At 41.3% G+C, this 24,984-nt stretch overlaps 2 protein-coding genes across 6 annotated transcripts in view; one reads left to right on the top strand and one right to left on the bottom strand.

The window, feature by feature from the left end:
- The window catches only part of PRDX1 (peroxiredoxin 1), a 116,305-nt gene that overhangs the window by 80,283 nt on the left and 11,038 nt on the right, over positions 1–24,984 (top strand). The gene's annotated exons all lie outside the window — the stretch shown is intronic.
- AKR1A1 (aldo-keto reductase family 1 member A1) lies at positions 369–24,050 on the bottom strand. 5 transcript variants are annotated; one of them, XM_068406534.1, is made up of 10 exons: positions 23,753–23,941; positions 21,679–21,721; positions 20,355–20,450; positions 13,984–14,103; positions 12,129–12,280; positions 9,669–9,864; positions 8,847–9,046; positions 7,200–7,272; positions 6,156–6,242; positions 369–2,428 (listed from the first exon to the last, which is right to left on the bottom strand). In XM_068406534.1, exons 3-10 carry the CDS (start codon positions 20,442–20,444, stop codon positions 2,363–2,365), a joined length of 984 nt encoding a protein of 327 aa, XP_068262635.1. In that variant the 5' UTR covers positions 20,445–20,450; positions 21,679–21,721; positions 23,753–23,941; the 3' UTR covers positions 369–2,362. The 5 variants fall into 5 exon arrangements, with proteins under 5 accessions (XP_068262635.1, XP_068262636.1, XP_068262634.1 ...); XM_068406535.1 differs by lacking the exons at positions 21,679–21,721; positions 23,753–23,941 and adding an exon at positions 23,952–24,050; XM_068406533.1 differs by lacking the exon at positions 21,679–21,721.

Below are 24,984 nucleotides of genomic sequence, written 5' to 3'. Positions count from 1 at the left end.
CGGCTCAGCTCATGCAGATGCTTTGCTTTCCCCCAGCACGTGTCACCCACCAGACAAGGCAGACATGGCTGCTGCAGCTGTGACAGCAGAGACCTCCAGAAAACTTGCACAGCAGCAGCAAAGCCATTGGCGGAGACCTGGAGACTCATTTCCCCCGTGTTATTTCAAGATAAAAGTTCGCCAGCTGCAACTGCACTGTGTAACTCCATGCAGTAACAGAGCCGGGAAGTGCAGGCTTGAGAGATACAGAATTAATCTGATTTTCTTGGGAATTCTCCCTGCCCGCTTACTCTTGATTAGAGAAGTAACTAGAAAAAGTTAACTGGCACCCTGACATTAGAGGGAGGGGGAAAAAAGTCTCAAAGTCATACATGGAGTACAGTATTTATTTAAGACATGCAAACATGCAAGTGGAAATACACACAACAAAAGCCACTTCTCTTAGCAGGATGGCTGCTCTTAACATTCTACACAGCGCCTTCAAAGTACAATCGCTTCCCTACTGATTTGCAGTAAGAACCGTATTCAAAGTCACCCATCTTTGATTAGAATAATAAAAAAACAACAGGGATTTCATTTCCCTTATAAGAAAACATCCAGTCTAGTTAAGAATCCTAACTGAGCTATAATGGCTTTCTCCACCAAGGTAAATTCAGCAGGAATTAGGAAACACTTTACTGAGGAACAGAAATTCTTTGCATTTTACATAAGGATTACAAAAAGTGATAAACAGGTTAGTTCCAGTTCAGCTACATGCTGTGAGGCCCACGGCAGGAAATACTTGAGGAGGCATTACGCTGGAGATTAATATATATAGCTTTACTATAGGCCTACTGCAATTGAAGTTATCAAAACTAAAATAATCTAATTCTTTGTTAATTTTTTTAACTACAGGGGATTATTTTTCTAATTCTAGGTTTGTTATTGCTATGGGAAAAATAAGAAATAAGCGTTCTTTATTTCACTTACAGTCAGTTATGCTTTCTGTATCCAGCAGCAAACGAGGAGTTGTGCCTATGACTGTCTCTGAATGGCATCAACAGATCTGAAAGAGTTCCTTTGTTTTAAATCCGAGAGGCCTTTAGAAACTCTGCCTTCCTACCCTGCCTGCACCAAGGAAACTGAGCATCAATCCTATTTTATGGGCAGAGAAAACCAAAGTAAAGTGTTACCATTGCAAAGGCCACAGAAGGTATCACCATCTGAGCACAGGTAGGTACTAACACCTCATGCCCTTTGTACTCTGATGGCTAGACAATTCATTAAGGGACTGAAACAAAATAAAACCGTTATCAGAGCCAGAGTTCCAGTCCTGCCCAACAGCATATCAGCACTCAGTAAATTAGTCCTTGCCAGGGAGTAACACAGAGACAAGGCAAGTGGGAAAACAGAGGCACAGAAAGGCAAATGGCTTGCCCAGTGTTACCAGCAGGTCAGCGGTAGAACAGGAGACAGGAACAGCTCTCGCAAGCAGCAGTCAAAAATGTGCCATCAAAATGGAAGGGGCCCCTCTGACAGGTCTTTGCTCTTACTGTATAGTCAGGAACTAATTTTGTGACCTTCCAGAACTCAAACTGGGCATCTTTTGTACAGAGACACTGGGTAACTTGACAGGAAAAGCAGGATGTTTTTCTACAAGACTTGCTAGAAAGATCTTGAGGCTTTTGTGATAGGATGATCAGAACGATTGTTAGAGCTGAAACCTATCCATGCTACAAGCAACAGAGAGGATTGCCCTGAAGGCCTGCTCCAGGGTATGCATTTATTCTTCTCAAATCTACAGGCAAATTAAAAGAAATTCTAAGTCCCACAAGTACTCTAAAGTGGATAAAAAGCAGTGGGCATGGCAGGTTACTTGGGTTTTAATGAATGGCTGATGGACATAGTGCAACTGTAGCACATTTCACTTTATTCCTTGTATAAAAGATATTAAAAAAGATAGCAAAGCTGATGGCTGAGCAGTTGCTTAGTCTTAAAATGCTTTCATGCCTTCACCTTTTTTTCCTCGTAGTAATAACTAAAGCTTTCAAAACTGTTTCACAGGCAGTAAACCCAAAATATTGCCCTAACCTGATAACGACATGTTTGAAACTTGATTTAGGCTCCCCCACTCCTTATCTCATCTATGAGAGATTTGATGCTTCCAGGAACAAGCTTGCAGTCATTGTAATAAATCCACAAACTGTGACATGGAAGCTACAATATCTCCAAGAAGCAGGTCAATTAGAAGCAGTACATTGTAAGCAAACCTAGTCAGGAGGGAAGGTTTCATTTGGACAGATTTTTTGACAAATTGTGGCAAGTTATTTTGTGGAAGTGCTTGCAGAGGAGCATGTTATTCAAACACCTTATTTTCTAGTAGTTAATAGGGGTCATTGAAGGGGTAAAGGGGGTGTCCAGCATCTCTTGCTACTAGCTTTCCATTCACCTGTGAAGTAAACAGACAGACTCATGTCAGAGAGATAAAAATCCATTCTTACTCACAGTTTCAAACTCTGCATGGTTTAGAAATCTTCACATCCCAAACATCTGGGAGCATCTGTTTCAGCTTAAACAAGAACTGTTTCCCTCTATCCCTGAGTCCTCTTAGCACTTCTTGAAAGAAAAATTTTTAAAAATATTTTTTTAAAAAAGCAAGATTTCTGTAGCCTACAGCAAGAGTCTTTCTTCCAGCTGCTGAGGCTTGAAGAATTAGATTAAGAATAGTTAAAAGCCTTTTGCCTTGTAGCCATTATTGAGTAAGTGTTGTAACACGCACACTTCAAAACACTTAAGTTGAAGCTTTTGCCCATGTTTCCATGATAAAGAGTCGTCGGGCTGCCAGTTTTACAGATGGATAAGATGAAACACATTGAATAACTTGTTCAGGGTCATATACTGAAGCATTAATAATGTCACTGAACTCCTTCATAGCACTTTTTGTTTAAGAACATTTCCACGGAAGATCAGCTTCTCCAGCTGTAAAATGGGAATACTGACACTAATGTTCCCAGACAATGAAACAGGCTCAGGCTGGCCCAAAAGCAGCCGTGGCCATGAAGAAGTCTCAGTTCCTACATCCCACCTCTAAGCATTCAGCTGCACAAGTTGCACTTCTAGTTGCATTAAGTCCATTGCAACACCCCCAACTTCCGAGGAGCTGAGGTAAAACCTGGTTCCTCATCTGTAATGCTTGGGGAAATTTGGGTACAGCATTGGCAAAAAGATACACACCCCCCTGGGTGACAGACTAGCATCATTCAGCTAAAACTTATACTAAGCGACTCATGACTGAGTAAAAGTTATGTTAGAGAAATAATTGATTTTTATACATGTAAATGTGATTTTTATATTAATGTAATGTTAGACATCACTCAAAATGTTACGGGGACAGAGGGAATCACAGGGACTTTCAAACCAAGTCTATTAGCTTTCAGTATAAAAGCTGCATTTCAAAGCAACAACTGGAATCCCTAGTGATGAACTGTTTACCGTGAAGACTACTGAAGTGTGAAATTAGTCACTTGGGGGCACTACAGAGCAGAAAAGTAAGATGTTAAGGTTCAACATTTGACTGATGCTCAGATTAAAATAAAATAAAGCTGAAACGAAGCTGTCAACTGAAGGCAATCCTTAAAACTGTGGACAAAAGTATCACAGTATCTTCAGGTTTCGTCATATTCTCTTCAGACCCAACAACTTCCTCATGTTCCTAGAATTCATATTCCTCATTTTTCCCCCCAGTTTCTTCCTCCTGCATACTTTGCTACACAGAACAGCTCTTCAGGTAAGCATTCCTGTTCACAGCATGCCAAGACAGTGGCTGCCAGAAGCAATGTTTCACATAGCTGATTCCAGTCCATCCCAGGAATTTGAGAGGAATGGGGCGGGTATAAAAAACAAAATCAGCAGCGAACACATTGCAGGTCAACGGTAGCTAACTATCAAAAATAGACAGATCATCATGTGTACAACACCATCGCTCCTCCTCTCCTGGCTTGCTAGTCATTCATTTCGCTTAAACATATTCCTTGGCCAATGACGTGTTTCCAAAAGTTGGGATTTTAGGCTAGTGCAAAGTAATTTCCATTACCTCTACCCAGGTAACGAACTGTTAAGGTATAAAGCAACTTAAATTGTCTACATACAACGTAATAGCCTCTCCTCAGGCTTTAAACAGAAACACGATGTGGAGAAGAGTGGCACAACTATTAAGAACTTGTTATGTATCAACAAAGTAAAGCGAGGAAAAACTGTCTCATCAGTTACGACAGGAGCTCTGATATCACTGCCATATCACACTTTGAAATCCAGATACCATAAAATAGATTCATAGAGGAGATAGGCATGAAAGGTTAGACAGGAATTTTAATTCACAGTTGATGAAAATTCTTTCTGATAAGCCCAGAAGGGATGGGCAGGAGACAAAAGGTTCCACTAGAGATCTTACAGCTAGAGAGTCATGTTTTAATTCTCCTCATATTGCTTCTTCCTGTCTTGTTATCTGACAATATGGCAATATCTTTGAAGCCCAGCTGCATCACATTCACCCTTTTTCTAGTTGGATGGGCTAGCACTTTGAACTGTATTTCATCTCTCCTTTGTGAATCACTGTGATCTGATCAGGTCTCCCAGGTAACAAAAGCACATGAATTATCCCCAGCTCGTCCAAGCCAGGCTACGTTCTAATATATTTTGCAGCTTCATTAAAAAAAACAACTTTGTTTGCAGCACAAGTAGCAAAACACTTGACAGAAACATAATGTCAGCAGCAGGTGTGCTTGTCACTACCACATTCACACAGATGAGCAGCTAAACTTGCAGTTTGGTGTACAGACTCCCAATCCATAAACACAAAGATAACTTTCATTGCAGGGATGTGGGGGTTTATATTTACACACACATACTGAAGCAGCCCTACAGTTAAAAGCATGGCCTTGAAGCTCTCGTAAGCCCCAGCACAACAAACAGTGAAACCTGTAACAAGTATCTACCCATGAGATGAGACAGTCATTCACCACACATTCACAACTTCTCTTTTCGAACTCAGACTAGTCACTGATATGCTCTCAAGCACTCAAAAAACCTCAGTTATAAATCCTGGAGAAAAGCTTTCCCCAAAGAATTCCTATAGCCAGTAGCCACTGACTATTGAAGAATAATTTACAGGCAGACAAACTGCTGGAGAGGCAAGGGTATGCTTGACAGCTTCCAAATTTGCAGGGAGACCTATTGCATCTATGCAGTGTACTGTGTGATAGAGAGGGATAAATCACTTCAGACTCATTACAGCACAGCTGCCATAAGTTGGTTGGTGACACACCAGGGAACGGCAACAGTTCTCTGTCGCATAGTCAGAAGCAAGACAATAAGAAATGAGGGCAGGAGACAACAAGGCATTGAAATTACTTATTTTTTTTTTTACAGTGAGGGGAAAGGGACAAGGTTAGGTCCTTTAATATAAGGAGAGAAAGACCAAGAAGCCTTCAATACTTACAAGGCATTCATTTCTCTAAAAACAGACTGGCATCTGATAGCACATAAAGAGAGGTTTCATGTGAGACAGTAAACTACTGATGATAAAAGATTCTGCAGCTAATGGATTTGGGAAGAAAAATACAACAGCCTAAGCCAAACTCCTTACATTGGAGGAAGGTCATTACAACAGATGCTGAAAGGGGGAACATCCTGTGGAGGGGAGTGGAAAAATTCCGTCATGTGACTTCCACAACGAATGCGGAGAACTAACAGCACCCTGAGTCTTCACTGATCTTAGGGGTTTATGATACAAAGTAGGCAGGGACAGTTGGAACAAGGAGTACTTCTGGAGGAATGCCATGGACATTAGCCTGGTTGTACTTGAGAAGAATAAATCAGCAGGAGTTTGGTGAGATTTGAAGTATGATGGGACTCTGGCTTAAAGGCCCATGGACAGGTCCATAATGAGAACTCAAGAGTGCCATCAGTGGCCAAAACAGAGGAGAAAAGTTTTCAAAAAGCTACCTTTTTTGTACACAGCTTTTGAGAAATTCTTTCATCTTAGATACCCTAAAAAGATGTAGTGTTCTTATGAGTAAGTAGTTCTGATGCGGACAGTAGAAGAAAGAAAACTTCAAAAACCCCAAGTTGTGGCCACATGCACATACTGAAAACTATTATAAACACGAGAAATTTACCGTAATCATTGGCACAATGTAACGCCAGTTTTTATTCAGGCTTCCAATGTGGCTCATCTCCTCTTCTGTGAGGCTGAAATCAAACACCTGAGAACAAAAGCAAGAGGCTGTATTCAATAACCATACATTACCATTAGTTGTCTTCCATTTATAAATATGAAGTTACAATTAAACTCATTTTATAACAGACACCAAAACAAAAGCTTAAAGTCCGAGGTGTTCATACACTTGCCAGCTCTAAGCCTACACTGATACTGCATAGCACTCTTCCACAAAGATAAAAAGCAGTGGGACTGTTCCTCCAAGTAAGCACTGTCTATTCAATCAATATTCTGTTCCCATGTAGACCTAAACCTCGAGTAACTGCAGAGTTTACTGGAATTTCTTGAGATTTCTAGCAGCATATTATGTGGCAGGATTTGGTTTAATGGGAGTAACAGTTACAGAAACAACTTCTAACTTAAGAACAAGTATGTAACCAGCCAATCTGTATGATTAAGGGCTGAAAAAGATCACAGGAGGCGATTCGAAGACCTCCCTCAAGATTATTTTAAGTCAGAGTTTTCAAATAATTTTTAAAGTGAACTGTCTCTACTTCAGAGCATAAGCGAACCACACTTATTCTTTCATCACTAGAATGGCAGTTTGCTGCACAAATAGTCACCAGCCTTCACTTGCAGGGTAGAGCAACTATTATTCCTAAATAAGAACCACTGAACATCATTAGAAGACTCCTTTGTTCAATAAATGGGTATCTGACATAAATTTCAGTACAGATTTTTCATTTAGACTTCTACAAAGTACATTCTTTACCTTTCGATAACAAGACTGTGCATGTGCACATATGCGCACACTTACACGTAGTCAATTAAAACATATCAAGTTTGTTTTCAAAAAATCTTTTCCCTCCCTTCTAAGCATGTGCATACATCCATGAACAAGTATGAACCAAGTGCCTCAGCTTGTTGCTCTGCAAGTAGTAGGACAGTATTTTACTGACATGAAACGGCATTGCTGAAACTCCTTTACTCCATTTAAACTTACCTGGAGATTCTGCTGAATGCGAGCAGGAGTGACGCTCTTGGGAATGGCAACCACTTTACGCTGCACTTGCCATCTGTTAAGAGGAGGAGAGAGATTTTCTGTGCGTGCAGCCCAAGAACCACGACATTTATTTTGATTGAGTAATAACCTGTGGCAGCAGAGATGCCATTTATGTTTCTATGTGACATAAAAATACCCAGAAGGCAGCTGACATAGCACTGTATTGTGTCAGGACCTAGTATGTCCAAGGTCAAGCAAGACAGTGGACTAATCAACGAGGGGAAGAGGTCCATGCCTTTGAACAAGCAAGTTTCAGGTGCTTTAAGCTAGAAACCCAAGAAACAGTCAGAAAAATGTACTTAAGCATTTTATACAAGTTCTAACATGACAACCACTGAAAAACTAGAAGAAAACCCAGATCCCTCAAGTGCCTGTCTAGCGGCTTGAGCACAAAATCTTGAACACGTTCAGCTGGCAGGGTAACTTGCTGCTGTCCAAGACTGTGCTAGTGATATTCATAGATACAAAGCCAGACAAAAAATGAGGACAGAAATCTGATTTTACTTTATAAGGTGCTGATCACGTTCAGGGTAACACTCAATCATCTTGTTTCCCAGTCTTCAGTAACTGGCTTTTGCTATATAAAACAAAACAGCAAAGAGCTCTTCAGTGCAAAGAAGGAAGGTCCCTTCCTCACTGTCCTGGTTTGGCCTAAACCAGGCCGATTTTCCTTTCAGTGATTTTTACTTTCAGCTAAGTCTCCTCTAAGTAACTGCACTTTCTGAAACTAACTGCATGTTTGCAGACAGTGTCTGCTTCCAGGACTGATAACGCTCGAAGTTTGTAGTTATCGCTGAGGTACCGGTAGGAATGTTGTGCAGAAAGGCTCTTGCTGTACTTATTCTTAGAGAAACCAAGGTCACTGCTGAATTCCTCACTGCTTACGAGTGAAGAGCCGAAGGGGGGTCGCAGCTGCAGCGGGAAGCAGACAGGGCAGGTGACCCAAAATTGACCAACGAGGGTATTCCATCCCACACACGTCATTCTCGGTATAAAGGGGGGGGGATCACAAGGGTCTCGCTCTCTTTCTGCTATGGCCGGTGTCCAAGGAGGACTCCGTCTGTTTTCCTGCTGCCCCCGATCCCGATCCGTAAGCGAGGTTGCTGCGGCCACAACGCAGAGTACTAACCACTATACGATCACGGCCATAGCTGGCCCAGCTTTAAACCGTGACACTCACTCCCTCTTCCTGGGAGCCCATTTGAATGCAGTAGCAAGAGCTCAAGGGTTCAAGCAACTGACCACGTGCAAATTCAGTGGGTGGCACTCAAACGTCGTACACTGCTGCCTTAATTGCCCTACTGTTATTTCACAGCAGAAAACATAGTGAACTGTCTCAGGCATGGATTCAGGCCCCGAATGGACCCCTCTGATCTAGCCCATCCACCTGCCCTAACGCAGGACCAACCCTACCAACTCTGTAAAACAAGCACCAAACGGAGTTTGCTTTTGGCACTCCCTGCGATTTTAACTCCCCACCGATGCAGAAGAACATGCACTTTAAGTACATTCCTTCTAGCTTGCGTGTTTTGCTTGATTTAAGGCTGGGTCCCAAATGCCAAATGCTCTCTCACAATTGTTCTGTACCTGAGGATGATCTGTGCAGGTGACTTGCTGTATTTTTCTGCCAGTTTTTTTATCCCAGGCTCTTCTAGAAGCACAGGCTCATCTGGGTGTTTCCACATGCGATCTGGAGAACCAAGGGGACTGTAGGCAGTGACAACCAGTCCTCGTTTCTGGCAGTGAGCTATCAGCTCATTCTGAGCTAGGTAAGGATGGCATTCTACCTATTAAAATGACCCACAATGAGTGGCTAGAGAACAGATATCAACACACAACACTAAGCAAACAGGAAGTCAAAAGCACAGTAGAACCAAAGACATCACAGGAGGTCATTCCAGATTCTGGAAAACCTTATGAGGATAAGGTTTAAGTTAAGTAAGTTATCCTCATAAGGATACCAGAGAATGAAAAAGTGTCTGGTAGGCTAAGTTTACAGGAAAAGGCGAACAGATTGCCTAAGTTTAGAGTGCCGGATTTTCCCTACGTACCAAACAGATCTTCCAATGAGCAAGGAAGCTCTTTATAGAAGGGATTCAAGTTACTCCCTCACAATCTTTCTTTCTTATAGACTAAATTGTTCCTCCCAGGGAAGACAAACTCTTCAACAGACCTGTTCAACTGAACAGGCATAAATGGCCACAGAACGTGGATACTGGCCTCCTCCCCAACAAATTAATCTGCATGGAAAGACCACCTCTGCATGCCTACTCCTGCAGAGATGGCTATATTCTTCCATATACATAAGAAGCTGCACCCCTTATGCTAAACACATAGCATTAGTTTGCAAGTTTTTCACTCTTACGGACAAACAGGAAAGGTATTCATCCTCTCCTTTATTCATCTTACCTGGAGCACAGCTGGTTTGACAGTAGCCACACTTAGTACATCATCAATCTGACGGCTGTTGAAGTTTGACAGCCCAATGGCTTTCACAAGACCTTTTTCTACCAGCTTCTCCATAGCCTTCCAGGTATCCTTGTAATCAGTGTAATCATAACGCATCGTGTTATCAGGATTCTTTGGGAAGAGATTGTCCCCTCGCCTACAGCATCAAAGGTAAAGTGTAAGCACATATACCACATTATTTATATTATGTTAGTTCTTCACTAAAAGAAACTTTCCTCAAACTATTCTTAAAAGCTTATACATAGTTTGGACGGTAGAGTACAAACTGAGTGAATTTGTCTGTTGAATTCCATTATGCTGACTTAACCTATAAGAAATTATTTCACATACAGTCCTTCCTACATAAAGTTGGTAGACAGTACTTTGAACTACTTACCTACACAGTAGTGACTACACAGAACTGGTAAGTCACTGTATGCACAGTAGCAGCTCTTTGCACACTTTGATCCTAGCAAATCAGCTGATTTAGAGAGCAGCAACTCATACGGTGGTTTTGGTTTTTCAATTTGTTTTTGAGGGAGGACTAATATTCTTCATAGTCTGTTTGGAGCTGCTACCAAAAAGGTTCTTTAAGAGCTATCTAGGAGAGACTGCATTCAAAGTACGCTGGCTTTCCCACACCCTCTGCATTCCGTAGCAGTGTTAGCACCTGATACAAGCACAGATTCTTACAGAGCTCTTAACTTGTACATGTTGATTGTAGGTTGCTGTGTTTCCACTTAGTCAAACCAACACATTTTAAAAAAAATATAAAAACAAACCCAACAAAAAACACACAAAAAACCTGGTTATGCCAGGTGACACCACCACACTGCCAAAGGGCTATGACTGGTCTCTGAGCCGTTCATGCTTGAAGGGGTGCCAGCAATCCCACTGGAAGAGACTTCATAACCACTGCAGGGCACTGCTAGCTCAGATCTCAGAGACTGTCTTACTTATCTTCAGCTAAGCAGTGAACAGTGTGAGAAACAACAGCAGCAGCTGGGAACAAGGGGAGATGGTTCCTGTTCATGTCATTGATAAATCTACAACCAAAAATAACTGAAAGCCCTACAAGCTCCCAACTCAGAAAAGCAGCCTCATATGTCAAGAGTAGCATATTAAGTGAGAGATTACTTTGCAAGACCTAGAGGCACTGTGATTTTCATCTGGACTCTATTTTAATTTCTGTGTAAATAACATTCGTTTGCTCAGCTTCCCAATACAATAGGCATTATAGGTAACAACACATTAAAATAGTTGAAGCAGAGCTGAAGGAAAACTGGAGAGTGAACGGTTTCCAATGAGAAAACATGAAACTGCTTTATTAGAACGTCAGTTTTGTCAACAGTTTCGACACCATCAAGCAAATTTAAACATTAGGAATATCTAAACGTGCATCATTATTTGCATTATGTGTTATTATCAAAGCAACGTTTAATGGTTTGTTTTTTTTTTCAATCAATCGGAAAACAAACTTATTTCACAACGGGGAATTTTTAACTGAAGTTCTTCCTCCAAACCAACTCTAGTTGAAAACACTTCCTCATTCTGTTATGCTGAGGGATATATTTATAATTTGAGCGTCTTTCCACTTACAGTTAGTGTCGTATGCTTTGTAAAATCCAGTTCATATGACTAGAAGGTGAAAAAAACATTCTCAAATTTGCAGAACAGACAGAAGCTCCTCAATCTGACAGGGTTTCCCCTGCTGAGTGAAGTCTCCAAGCAAACATCTAGTCAGGAGATTTATTCTCACCTTGTCTTTTTACTGATTGTAGGGGGAAAAAATTGCTTCCATATCTACAAGAAAATAAAGCAAGGAACTCTGCTTCTGATGGGGTTGTAGGACAAGTGCATTTAGCACTTAACTGGGGACTTTCTCTTCTCATATTTCCTCAAATTGTAGAATTACTGCAACTAAAGTGTCATAAGAAGTGATTTTCATTTCCTCCTCATACAGATATCACCACCATAGTGCATGTGCTTGGCAGCTCCAGTACAGTTAATAACAGCCTCATCATTGCTAAATAATGAGAACAATTATCCCTTTTCTATTTACAATACTTCTACTCAAAACCAGAAATTTTGTCTCCTCTACTGTATGTTTACAGATGTGCTACAAATCTCACAGTAAACAAATTCTCACCCAAATGAAATTCAAAGAAGAATGAAATTTGAACAATTATTTCTGTGAATGAATGGACCAAATATGAGTAAGCGTACAGGTTACAGTCAGAAAAAAAGCGTCTATATGATAGTCTGCAGGACTACACTATTAGCTACACTGAAAAACATCTTGCAGGCAGTATACACAGGAAGAAATTCACAGGTCAGAAAGAAGGTCCTCAGGATATAACACCAGCCACTTATGTAAAACTGGGGTTTCTGTATTCTGTGCCCTTTCCATGTGGCACTTACTCAAAGGCATGAGGCCAATGCATGAGGTACAGGTCCAGGTAATCCAGTTTCAAATCTCCAAGTGTTTTCCTCAGCGCTGGCTCTACATCTTCTGGGTGATGCTTGGTATTCCAGAGCTTTGATGTTACAAACAGGTCCTCCCTTTTAATAACCTTTAAGAAAGGGAGGAGAGCATAATTTACTGGAACAAGTTCAGAAAGAGAATTGCAGCAATTCCCCGACTAGCTTTAAAACAAAGAGAACAATTTACATTTTTAAAAAAGAAAGGTAACACATGGAACCTCCAAATTAAACTTTTCAAAAGTACACTGGATGGAGAAAGGCAAGTGAAATACACACACTGGCAACTCCTAAAGTATACCAAATACTTAGCAATTTATTAGAAGTTTTGAAAAACAAAACAATCCACACACACACACTTTTCCAAACTTTCCAATTCAAGGGTTAAAGTCACTACTAAACGTGATGTGGCCAAAAGAAAGATTACTCAGTTTATTCATATGTAAATTTTGTAATTTCTATTTAACAATTCACATATTCTAGGCACAACCAGCAAACTTGCTATACTCATCACATGTTATAAACCAAGAATGCTTCTCATGGAAAGAGCGTGGGAAAACAAACAGAGGAAGTTTCACCAAACCTCTGGCATTGGAGTGTCTACGTTCTGGAAGGAATGCACTAAGAACGGAGTGCCCTGTACCCTGTATTGGAAGGGTAATACCCAGAAATTAAACAAATAGAGTTGGTTAACTAGGAATTATAAAATGGAAAAGGAAGATTGTATTTGGCAAGCTGAAGCACAGAACACCATCAAAGGGCACTTCTCACTGTCTTATGTGTGACCAAATTTCACTCAAGTCTATACTTTGTAGAAGCTGGAATGAATAATTCCTTAGTTTCTCTCCTCCAACCATTCAATTATTTCTGTGTTTCACATATGGCTGTCATGTTCAAAGAGAAAGATGTTTTAAAAATTCTAGTTTTAAGTTAGCTAGCTAATATGAAATGAATAAGAAAGTCCTATGCTTCCCTACATTAGTTACGGTATCTAGTACGAAGGACTCCCTGGGGCAAGCTGAAAACAGCCTCTCTCAAGCTAATCACATAACAAATAGATTACCCTAAAGCCAAGGCAAGAGCAGCATGAAAGCAGGAACATAACAATTTCTTTCCATGGGCTCTGAGGCTGTACAGGTAATCCTTCTGGCCCCTCCAGCCAACAAGAGCAAGGGGATGAATTTAAGATTCCACCTCAGGTCATCCATAGAAATGCCTGCCAGATTACATTATATTTAGGCCATGGACTCTCAGGTGCAGGCCCTAGAGTCACAGTTACCAAACCTTCACATGCAATCACTGTTTACAAGAAAAAAAAGTATGTATTTACTCACTCATATTTTAATCTATAACCAAAAAAACCCACAGTCACCAAATGTGCTGTGGCTACCCACCACTGCATGCTATTCTAGACTGGCAAACTAAAGTAACTTTTCATATAAATCATGGCAAATATTTTACATTATAACTAATTCTGGGAACCTTCAATTTTTGAACACCCAAATGGGATACTTTGCAAGGGGGGAAAGGAGCAGGCAGGGAAATTAAAAAAGAAAAAAAGGCATTTTTTTGTAGCTTCCATGAAATATTCATGACAATCTTTTCTCCTCCTGACAGCCAGGACGGTTGTAAGAGGAGAGAAAGCCCTCTTTCATTCCTTCTTCTGATTAATAACAAACAGGTGGGACAGACTAGGAGGAAAGACCACAAATGCTAACTTTACAGTCTACTGTCAAGTCACAGTTGTAAATTTTGATACAACACACAGTCAGCACGGTGATTCTTGTGTTTTTACCTTGTTGGGCCCAAGGCATTCCTGGAAAGCCTCACCAATCTCTGCTTCATTGCTGTAAGCTGCTGCGCAATCGATGTGGCGATAACCCACACTTAGGGCATATATCACTGCTTCTTTCACCTGTAATCAGAAACAGATTACCCAGTGCAATCAGTGAAAAGGGACACATCACTGGGGGAAAAAAATTTAAAAAAAAGTGTTAGGGACTTAGTGAGGAACACCCCCAAAGTACAGACCTACATAAAGTCAGGAGACTCAGACAGAATAGGATACGGTCCTCTGTGCCACAGCCGTTAGGAATGAAGAGCTAATTGCTAGCAGACACTCCAAGAGTAATAAGAAAACAGACAACGCACGCAGGCCAACCATGCAAGAACTCAACAGACAGAATAGGGATTCATTCTTAACTATAGTTATCACATTTGTCTTAAATAGAAAATGAGCTTTAAGAAGCAGTTTTCAAATAAATCATGGCTTAGGAAGACAAACTTTCTGGAACTAACAGACCAATCAATGTCAGTCAAACCTGGAAGCTATCTCCTCTTTCCTAGTAAAGGAAAAGCCTAGTTTATTGCCAGAGTTTGGGTTTGGTTCAACTGCTCACACCTACTTTCTAAGATAATGCTATTTTATCGCACATTTTTCCTTCATGTCTCATTCTCACTGATTGCACAACAATGAAAGTCACTATACTGCTGAATATTAACCCATGGCCTGCAGGCGATGATCTGATGATGCTCACAACTTTGCATTTTGCTTTCCACATTGCTGACAATGAAGGTGTTACCAACAACAATTGTTCCATATTACTTGGAAGCCAGAATGGCTGGGAACCAAGGCACTATACTTTGTATCTGTTTCTGCTTTTGAAAGCTCTAATGAAGCACAAGCACAAAACATCTTCACATGTGGGCCTCAGATATGGAGCAAGTCTAGAAACCAAAGAAGGAAACACAGAATGGCATCTTTTTAGGGATTCATAAGTAGCTTTTGAATAAAGATTTTTACTAAATGATTGTGCAAGAACAAAGAATTACTACAGCTTCCAGTGTAGTCATCACCTCCTGTTAGGCTAATGAGCATTAAGTAAAATCTATTTTATTTAACTTCCAGTGGACAGTAAGCACATGTTCTCTTTCACATCCATCCATCTGAAGTGCTACAGTAAGAGTATGTCTTACCTGTACAGTGATTTCTATACATTGCTCTTCACTGACTTGTCTCTCGAGACTGTGGGATATTGGAAATTACTCTGTGTATAAGGCTTGATGCAATAGAGCCCTAATGTAATTATAGAGATTACATTTCTCCTGTAAAGAGATTAAAAACCTGTGCCCACGAAGGCTAGAGACACCGATTTCTTTCAACTTAAAGTACCAGGATTTTCAATTTTAAAGCTGACAAAATTATGAACACCAACTAAAGACATGTACAGTCCTGCTTTCAGATGCTACAGAAAGAAAAGGGGGACTCAAACGTGGAAAAGATCTGTCTCCTACTGGTGGATTTCATTTATTTTTCTTGTCAAGTACTGTAGGAAAGGCAGACACAGGATATTCTGACTTCATTCTTTGGCATTTTGAGAGGAAAACTGGAATGTAGACCAGTTTCCCTTAGCCAGAATGACAAAGCACTCCTGTTACAGCAGTGAAGTAAGCTCTTCCTTTCTCTAGCAGGATGGTATTTACAGTTCTTGTTTCACTTTGACAAAGACATTCCTCAGAAGGTCACTACGAAGCCAAGGTCGTAGTAATTCAGAAATCACTTGAGACATATTAAAGGCTTTTAAGACTCAATATCCACCCTCCAAAAAGGTGAGAGCTCTGGAGCAGAAGCAGAGAGGAAAGGAAAAACAGTGGTGGTCTTTGTCTGTACTAATCCCCCATTTCCTCTACCAGGGTAATATATTTTTTTAATCCAAACAGGAACAAAATTTGCCATAAAATGAAAGTAGGCACCACTTGCAGAAAACAGGGATAAGACACTCCAAACACATCTCTGCAAAGTGATAAAAAGGAGGCCGTATTTCTCTATCAGAGCGTTTTGATAAATTTCTAGCACTGAAAAACTGGGACTGGTCATTTAAATAAGGTTTGGATTTGGGCAACATTTGTATTTGTGTAAACTATTCTCAGCCTACTAAGACATTCCAATGTGAACTGAGAGCTCCTGTTCCATGCAAAGGTCAAACAACCAAGAGAAAATGTGCAAAAAAGCATTTCTTGGAGGGGGGGAACCCTAATAATAGACAGATGGAAACCTAAGAAGAGTACTTTGTTTTAACAGGAAGTTTTTGTATTTTTGAGATTATGTTCAGACAGGTACATGCATTCCTGGGGGGCTGGAGGGGAGGGAAAAAAAAAAGACAGCAGAAGCACTTGGAGACTCATATGCTTCTGGATATTCGGTGCTATGAAGTAATAATAGCCAAAGGATCCTTCAATCTTTCCATATATTCTTTAGTTTAGCCTGTCAATACCACTATGGAAGGAGCAATTACTGAGTTCATTTTGCATTGGGCAAATTGAGTCACACAACTTAAGTGTGATTCATCAACCTAGCACCATGTAACTAAAGCAAGTAGGTCTGAAAGAATCTTGAGATATCATCTAGTCTATCCTCATGCCCCACAGCAGGGCTAAGTCTAAACCACTCCTACACACGTTCGTCAAAACCCTTCTTGCGACAGGCAGTCTGCTCCAATGCTTAGGTATCTTTATGTTCAAAGCCTTTTAGATGTCTAACCAAGACGGCCCTGATGCCACATCCTGTTCCTCAAAGACATGAAATCCATAGCTTCGCTTTTGAGAGGGCTTTTTGCACTTTGGAAAGAATCAGCATGCCCCTCTCAAACCTCTCAACCAAGTAACTGTAGGTGCCTCCATCTTTCATCACAACTCACCTTTCCCAGACCTTGCATCACTGTTGCTGCTGTCTCATCAGCTGGTTCATGCTTCGTGCAAACAATGAAGTGGTTTGCCCCTAAACAGACACAGTATTGCAGCTGAAGCCTTACTCTCCTTCATGGTATACCAAAGTCCTAGGAACTACACTCCCATTTATGCATCCTAGCAAGTGACTTGGCCTTTCCACCTACCCTCGCTTGGTTTTGAAGATGGAGGAACACGATATTGCTAACAATCAGTGTCAGATTCAGAAACAGAATTAAGTCCCAATTCATTGTAATATCCGTTACTAGATTTCAAGTTCTTCAATTTGCCCATCACAAGGTGAAAAACTAACAAGCCATCTTTATACTTCCAAGCAACACCGAGTTCAAGTGACTAGGGAGCCTCTTTCGCACAGCCCCGAGCCACTGTGAACAGGCTTTAACTCTAACAGTTCCAGTCAAAATACTTGGAAAGAAAAGGCTCTGACAGCCTCCCCTGCTTCCTGCAAAGCTGTCAGATTTTGGCAGTCCAAGTACATTTGCTGATGGGAAATAGGAAAAAAACAGATCACCAGTCCACATGATATTCAGATGCAGTATGACTAGAACAAAAGTGTTGCTATATCACAGTTCGTACATACTGTACTAAAATTTGCTGAAAAGGAACTCAGACCATCACATAAGTAATGCCAACTTAGAGCGGACATTCCCTAAAATAGTTTTGTCTCCTGTCCTTCAGATGTGGAATTCAAGTTCCTCCCTCAATATATACCAGTACTAGTGAATTTTTGTACATGTAACAAGGATTCTCCAGATTGTCTAACAAACTTTTCAAGAACTAAACAGTCTCCTCCATAGCTGCAATCCTGTCACAAGACACCCTGTCCCCAGTCCAACTGGTTTTCTGAGGTACACATTTCCTCTTCGGCTTTCCAGAAGTTCCACACAGGAAAATACAACTTCCCTCAGTCCCATGTCTCTCCTCCCCACAGGATCAGCCTCTGCCACAGCAGGTTAGACTGTTCACCTGGTGGGGATCAGTGTTCCAAGCTGAAAGCATGGCCCACTTGAGAGAACAAAGCATTAAAGGATTACAGATAATCAAGCTCCAATTTAAAAAAAAAACATGCTACTGGTATCCTTGATGCTTCTCTTTGAACTCATTCATGTTGCCAGTTCATAAGCTTCTGTACTGTGTTCCCTTCCGTTCAATAGCCCTCTGTCACGTTCCCATGGTAATATGTAAAACAAATTTATCTTCTAGCATTTGATCATGTAAGATAGAAAACATCGTATTATTTTAAGTTAGTCTTCCAACATAGATTTAGATTCAATAATTTCCTCCTCCTATTCTTACCGTCTAGGAAACTAGGGCTGCAATGACACCTTTGTACTGGACTGCTAAGATCTGGCTACAAGGACAAGGCTTGTTTAGGATGAGGAATAGTAACAGCAATAACAAATAAATTAATCAAGAGAGTAAGGTCAAGACTGAAAAACAGCTTGGCAAGGAAAATAATTACAATCTGCAAAATATTTACCTGAAATAATCTAAAAGCCATCCACTTCCACTCTTGCTTCTAATGCAGCCCTTGCACAAAGCAGCTTTCGACAAATAGCTTCTACTTGGGAAACAACTACATTAAATACAATCCATGATTATTCTTCTGCTTCTCTAGTTTTTTGGCCCTTAGTCTTTAATTCACAATTACAATTATTCTCCCTGAACTACATCATGTCCTTTTAAGAGTAAATAATTTGGACACTGCCAAATTGCTGGTATGCTTCTGAACTTGATAAATCTCCATTTAAAAAATGCAAACGATGCAAACAATTTTGAAGAGTGATAAATATGAATTTATTTATTCCATAGGAAAGGAATAGCAGCAACTTCTGTAACTCTGGTCATTTTCGCTGCACTTTCTAGATCATGTCTTCAATGTGTTCTAGGAATAAGTCTTTGAAGACAGTTAATATTTCACAGAAGTGACTCCCATCGATTTCTATGGGACCCCAGAAAAGAACTCTGGATCCCGTGTGGGGTTCAGCTGCTAGAAGTACTGCTTACTATGGCAAAATCCATCTGAATTAGGTTTAAACTATGCACAAGCAGGATCTTTCCAGATTGTTTTATAAGACCACAGTTTCCTCAGAACATTTAGTGCACAAAATAAACAATGCATTCATATTTTGTTTGTTTAGTTTCATGCATTTGTTTTAGCACAGTGCACATTAAACTGCTTTGGGTGCACAAAAATTCATCCACTAAGTTCCTGCATGCTAATAAACTTAATTCAGCTGTCAGTTGATGTTTTAAGTGACAGAGCTGAACATTCACCCTTGTCCTCATTTTAGAGGTTGACTGAGCTCTCACACCAACTCAGCTTCCACATTGGCACAGCTTCTATTCCCAACAGATCTACTGTCCTGACAGTTGTTTGGATAGGAAGACCAACAATAAAATGACTCTGAATAGATTTAATTTTTATAGCCTGTTTCCCACCTTTTCCTCTAGCTGGCACAGGAGAATAGCACATAATCTTGAGAAGGGTTTTAACTTTCCCACTCAGTCACGAGCACAGTGTCATCCGACATACTCCAAAAACCATCATGAAGCTAACGCAAGAGCAGCAGCAGGATATACAACATTTACTGCACAGACATGCAATGGTTCACATAATCCAAAAGGCATTATAAACAGCAATACCAGCTAAGAATTCCACCAAGCAACGAGCATTGCACCTATTTGTTGTGAAAGGCAATCTCTTCCCCCAATAATTTATCTTTTAACTAAATGAAACAGAAAGGAAAAGACAGACAAAGGGGAGACGCATTACAAAAGGAGGCACAGTCCATAGCATGCAAACATTCCCACAGACAGTTTGTAGTAACATACAGAAGTGTTTCCAGGTGGGCTGTTTGCCAATTCATCACATTTAGAAGCAGAGTGAATGTCTAATGACACATTAGCTGCCTTAGTCTAAAAGCAGGATGACCCAAGCAAGATCTTTTTTTTTGTCTGCTAAACATAGGCTGACTGCTGGAACAGGACTTATTACAAGAACAACCAGAGTTCTTGCCTCCCAAAATAATGCTTTCAGCTGAGCCATCAGCCCAAGCCAAAAGGATGTCTGGTCAAACTGACACACTGAGGATTTACCAGTGGAAGAGTCAGGCACCATATTACAGCTACAGCATTTTCCCTGTCTCACCCCACTCATTGGTCTCTTTCTGGATTCATCTCCCAGAGCACCACTGCCTGAAGGTTGGGTTAACAAGTCTTAAAGGATCTTCTGCTGCTGCTTTTGTGCCTTAAGGCCTTAGTCATGCAAATACATACATACATTCCACCGACTCCAGCGGACCTAAGACTAAAACCATTCAAGCGAAGGATACAGGTCTCAGATCTAGGATCTTCAAAAAAGGTGCACAAAACACAAGTCTTAGTCGAGAGCACAATAATGTATTGTTCTCTGCTTACTTGGCCACGTTCACTTTTCCAAGTTCCCAGTCCTATGAGAGGCATCTTCTGCCCAGTGCAGAGTGAAACGAAGTTGCATGCTGCAGACATTTTTGCCTAAAGAAAAACAAGAACAAACTGAGTTTCGCAGCAATTTAGTAAGTTGCAACGATTTACCTTTCCTATGCAAAAATAAATAAATAAAATCACAGACATCCTCATGACACTAGAATAAAAATGAAGTAGGTTCTTTAGTTTTTAATGGAAAGGAAACTAATAGCTACCCTGGAGAGACTAGAAAAGGAGCCCTTTTTCTCCTCTCTTATTCTCTTTTCTCCTTTACAATCCACAGATTTGAGATTTTTCAGAGGTGAGAAGTACAAAAAGCAGCATCCTGCAAAACATACAATTAATAGAGAAGCTCACGTGAAAACATGCTTTTTTTGTTTGTTTTTAAATCAGCAGTGAGCATTGATGAGGCAGAAGGGAGCAAGAGATGTGTGTCTGCCCTTAGTGTACAGTAATTCCATAAGACTTCAGCATTAAGGCTTTCTCTTTTACCAACTTACTACCAGCTGGCTCAGGAACCAAGCTCTACTTACCACTGCAGTTGGGAATAAACACGTTTTGTTAGAAACAGCTGGTGCACTTTAAGGTTTGAAGACCTGATACAGGCAGGGTTTTGATTAGGAGTAAATGGTAAAGGCATTTAAAACAAAAAATAAAAAAATAATGCTCTGAAGAATATCACTGCTGGAGGATCAGTCCCATCTTTTTATGCCAGATGTGTGCTTTGTCACCCTTGAATCCCAGTTTTCACCAACTCAGAGCTGAACTACAGCTGTCTGGCATTGTGAAGAAAACCTGAAACATTTTGGCTTCCTTTGCAACAAGCATAATTGTTTATGAATTGCTATATACCTGCAACAAACAAATGCTACCAAATGAGAAGACTACTTTTTTAAAAAAAAACACTAAAAAACTCCTCTCTGATGTGAAGTCAGGGCTAGCAGAGGGAACAAAATGGAAGCACTTTCAAGGTGGACGCTAGGAAACAACACCTCAGTACACAGATCACATAAAACTAGTGCATATATATATTTTCTTTAATCATTCTGACATAGAACTAGAAATACCTGTGTGCAAAGTAAGCTAAAATGCAGTAGGTCCTTACATATTTATGTGTTTTCAATCCCCAAATAACTTTGTTTTCCTGCTCTTTTCTGTCTCTTTCCTCAGTCAGAAAGGGACATTATCTTTTAAAGAGCTGAAAGATTCCTAGTTCCCATACTGCCAAAATCTGCAGGTGGACTTCTGCATTGCTATTATAGAAAGTGTCACACACCTGATTTAGCACAAATTCACAGAGGAGCAGTGTTCTTCTGTTACTAAAGAGAGAATTAAAAAAAGATTACGCAGAGTGAGTTGTCACTTTCAACCTGGGCTTCTCTCTCATGCTTAACACTATGACATCCAAGCATTTTCCCTGTGAAATTCACAGAACAAAGGTCCAGCAGGATCTTCCATTACCCATTGATGGCTTTGTAACTGCAAACAGCAATCTGCTCACAGTGGCAAAGCTTTTTATCAAAAAGGAAGGTTTTACAGTATGTCCCAACATCCTCACAATCTACATTTCTGGTCAAACTGTTGAAAAGAAACCACATTCAGTATGAGCTCCAAAGCTTGCTTGCTGATTTCAGCAGAAACTGAGGAACTTGCTTCCCAAGTTCAGCTGTGTCCAAACTCATTAATGTTATTTGTTTAAAAAAAAAAAAGAAACAAAATGAAGAGTGAAAGCATGCAATGTTGGTTGAACGGCTGACTATGTAGGAGGAATGGATGTTCTCAAAGCAGAGCATTCACACAGCACACTATCCCAAAATAGCTCTGTCTTTTCCGCTTTGTTATAATTTTCCTTAGATAATTAAGTCCCTGCTGATGGATGTGTTCACACAGAAAGTTTATATTTTCAATTTCTTGCTTAGCTTCTCAAGTCATATTTTTGTAGATTTACAGCAGACACCAAACAGCACACTTGCTTTACAAAGAGACATAATATAGTTGGAGCGATCCTGACCTGTGCTGTGGGACGCACAACCCATGGCTGCAGGATAAGCTCAGCAACTAGTTGTAACAGGAGAGTTTGCAGGCAGCTCCCACTTGGTACCTGCGATTACACCACTTATGTGTCCTTGTCTTTATCTAAAAAAGCAGGACGTTCTCATGCGAGCATCCTTTCTGTTTGACAGCAGAAATAATTAATAGAGCTGGTTTCTTGTAAGAGAATCCCTAATAGCTCAAGTGACTGAAACGGGGTAACACATTCTATGGACAGGGTCTGCACAACGTGCTGCACGTGAATCAGAGGTGGTCTGTTCAACGCTGCACAACTCAGGCTTCAAGGGATGCAAGATTATCAATGCTATCCTCTTTCTTTATAGGGTTAGCTCTAACAAATAGCATTTGAGATGATACTTTACAGGGTCTGAGTGCCTTTCTTATTGGGATTGTAACAGACCAGCACCTCCTGGTGCAAAACAGCAGTTAAACACAAAGTAACGGATCTGAATTTGCACTGAGATGTATTAAGTCCAGATGTCAGTGCTAAAGGCAATCATCAGTGAACCAAAGTCAGATAAGGAAGAAAGACAATGACAACAGTATTGTCTTCTATTCTGAATTTACACAGACATTTTGTAGTCATCTACATGCAAGTAGGTGCTTTTTACCCAAATTTAGGTGCCTAAATAAAGGTATCTTCTTACACCATGCATTACAACTAAAGACTTAAGGCTTTTTGATTCACATTGGCCTATAACACAAATATGACACAACCATATTACACAATTATCTTAAATGCAACACTTCAGCCCAGAAGACAAGGTACATGTTTAATCAATAACTAGCATCAGCACATTTTCTAAGAACCATCTTGCTTCATGTAACACTGCGGTATATTAACATTGCAGAGAGAGCAGAACTACAGCCTCTGGAAGAATGGAGGCACACCAGAATTAGAAACACTGGAATACAACCACTAATTAATACTTTCCACTCAGATTCTTCCCCTAACAACGTAAAAGAACTACATGTCTGCTAACCATCGTTATTTGGTTCATTAAGAAGCTGGAAGCCTCTTTTTAGAAGGGCAAAGACAAAAATAAACACAGAAGCAAACTAATTCTGGACAAGCAAGATGTGGTTTTGGCTTAACAATAGCCACATTCATATAAAAGAGTTAAAGCTCAGAGTAACTCGAAGGCAGGGTACACAGCCTGGCTAGGAGGGTGCATCAATAACCAGAGGAGCGTAAACTACACCCGTGCATCAACCCACAGCTACTATTCATTTTTATCCAAAGCAAGGAGCCTTTCATCAGTAAAACACACATAAACACGCATTGAATTAATACGTACAGATATGCAAACAGGTATATATTGGAAATACGGAAGCGCCTGCTACTGAATCGCTTTGTGCCCCACGAACGCGGACTAACCCGCCGTATTTGGGCTCCGCCATACGCGCCCCGCCATGGCAACGCGCCCACCTCCCCCTTATCGGGGCGGCCCAAGGAGCCTCTGCCGGGTGCGATACAGCCCCCACCGCCGCACTCACCCCCACGCCGCCGAACACGAACCGCCCCCTTATACCATAACCGTCCACTTGCACCGCGGCCCCCGCCGCCTTCCGCTTCCGCCGCGAGCTGCCGCCGGACGGCCCGGCCCGGGCGGGAATGGTCCCTGCAGCCCTGCGCGCTGCCCCCGCGGCGCGGAGAGTCCGCGACCCCTCTCGAACAGCGCGGGGTGGCCCCTTCCGAGAAAACAAGCCATAAGCACGCAGCGCTGTGGGCGTCTGCAGGGGCGGCGGGGGCAGGCCTCGTCACGGCCCTTCACCGTGGCGGGCCTTTTGCAGGTTTTCCCTCCCGACACGTTGTCTGAACCCCGCGGGTGCGGGATGTGCCGCGGCCCCGGCTGCCACAGCGCCGTGCGGGGCTGCTGCGCCCTCGGCACCGGCCTGCTCCCGGGTAACGCATCGGGTTTGCCCGCTGTGTTTTTCTCTTGCTCTCGGCTCGGTTCCCCTCAGGGAATTCAAGCCGCCCAGCCTGTCCCGTGCACAGCTGGGTGCTCCAGTGATAAATCTGATAGACTGCGCCAGAGAGGGGAACGGCAAACTGCGTAAACAGATACAGGCTGCACGGAGCGTATGCATTTACATGAAAGGCTCCTTGTCTGCTCTCCGTCTTGGCCCCCTGAAGCTGGTTTTACTGGTAGGAAGTCAGAATTTCCCCAGTTGTGTTTGCAGCCCTAAACTAGGAATCCAGGGAAAGTGCAAAGCCAGTTACGCTTGTTTTGCTGCAGCTTTTGCGCTAAAAGGCACGTATAGAGAAAGAAGCGGCCCTTCCTGAGGAGCCTGAGGCTCCCTTTGTTGCAGGTGCACAAGAATTCATTTCCTTATTTGCGCAAGAAGATCGAAAGTAAGATTAAAGCAGACTGATTTTAGCAGAGTGCTTCCTTCTGGGTACACGCAATCTTGCTGTTGTAGTCAAAGATACAACCTTCAACAGCAGCAGACTTTGGCCTGAAACTGAGAGTAGACTGTACACCTAATCTTAAACACAGCTAAAGAAAATTATAACCACTGTTGACTT

This window comes from Nyctibius grandis, chromosome 8 (genome assembly GCF_013368605.1).
Source record: "Nyctibius grandis isolate bNycGra1 chromosome 8, bNycGra1.pri, whole genome shotgun sequence".
NCBI classification, from domain to species: domain Eukaryota; kingdom Metazoa; phylum Chordata; class Aves; order Nyctibiiformes; family Nyctibiidae; genus Nyctibius; species Nyctibius grandis.
This window is presented reverse-complemented; position numbering and strand designations above follow the sequence as displayed.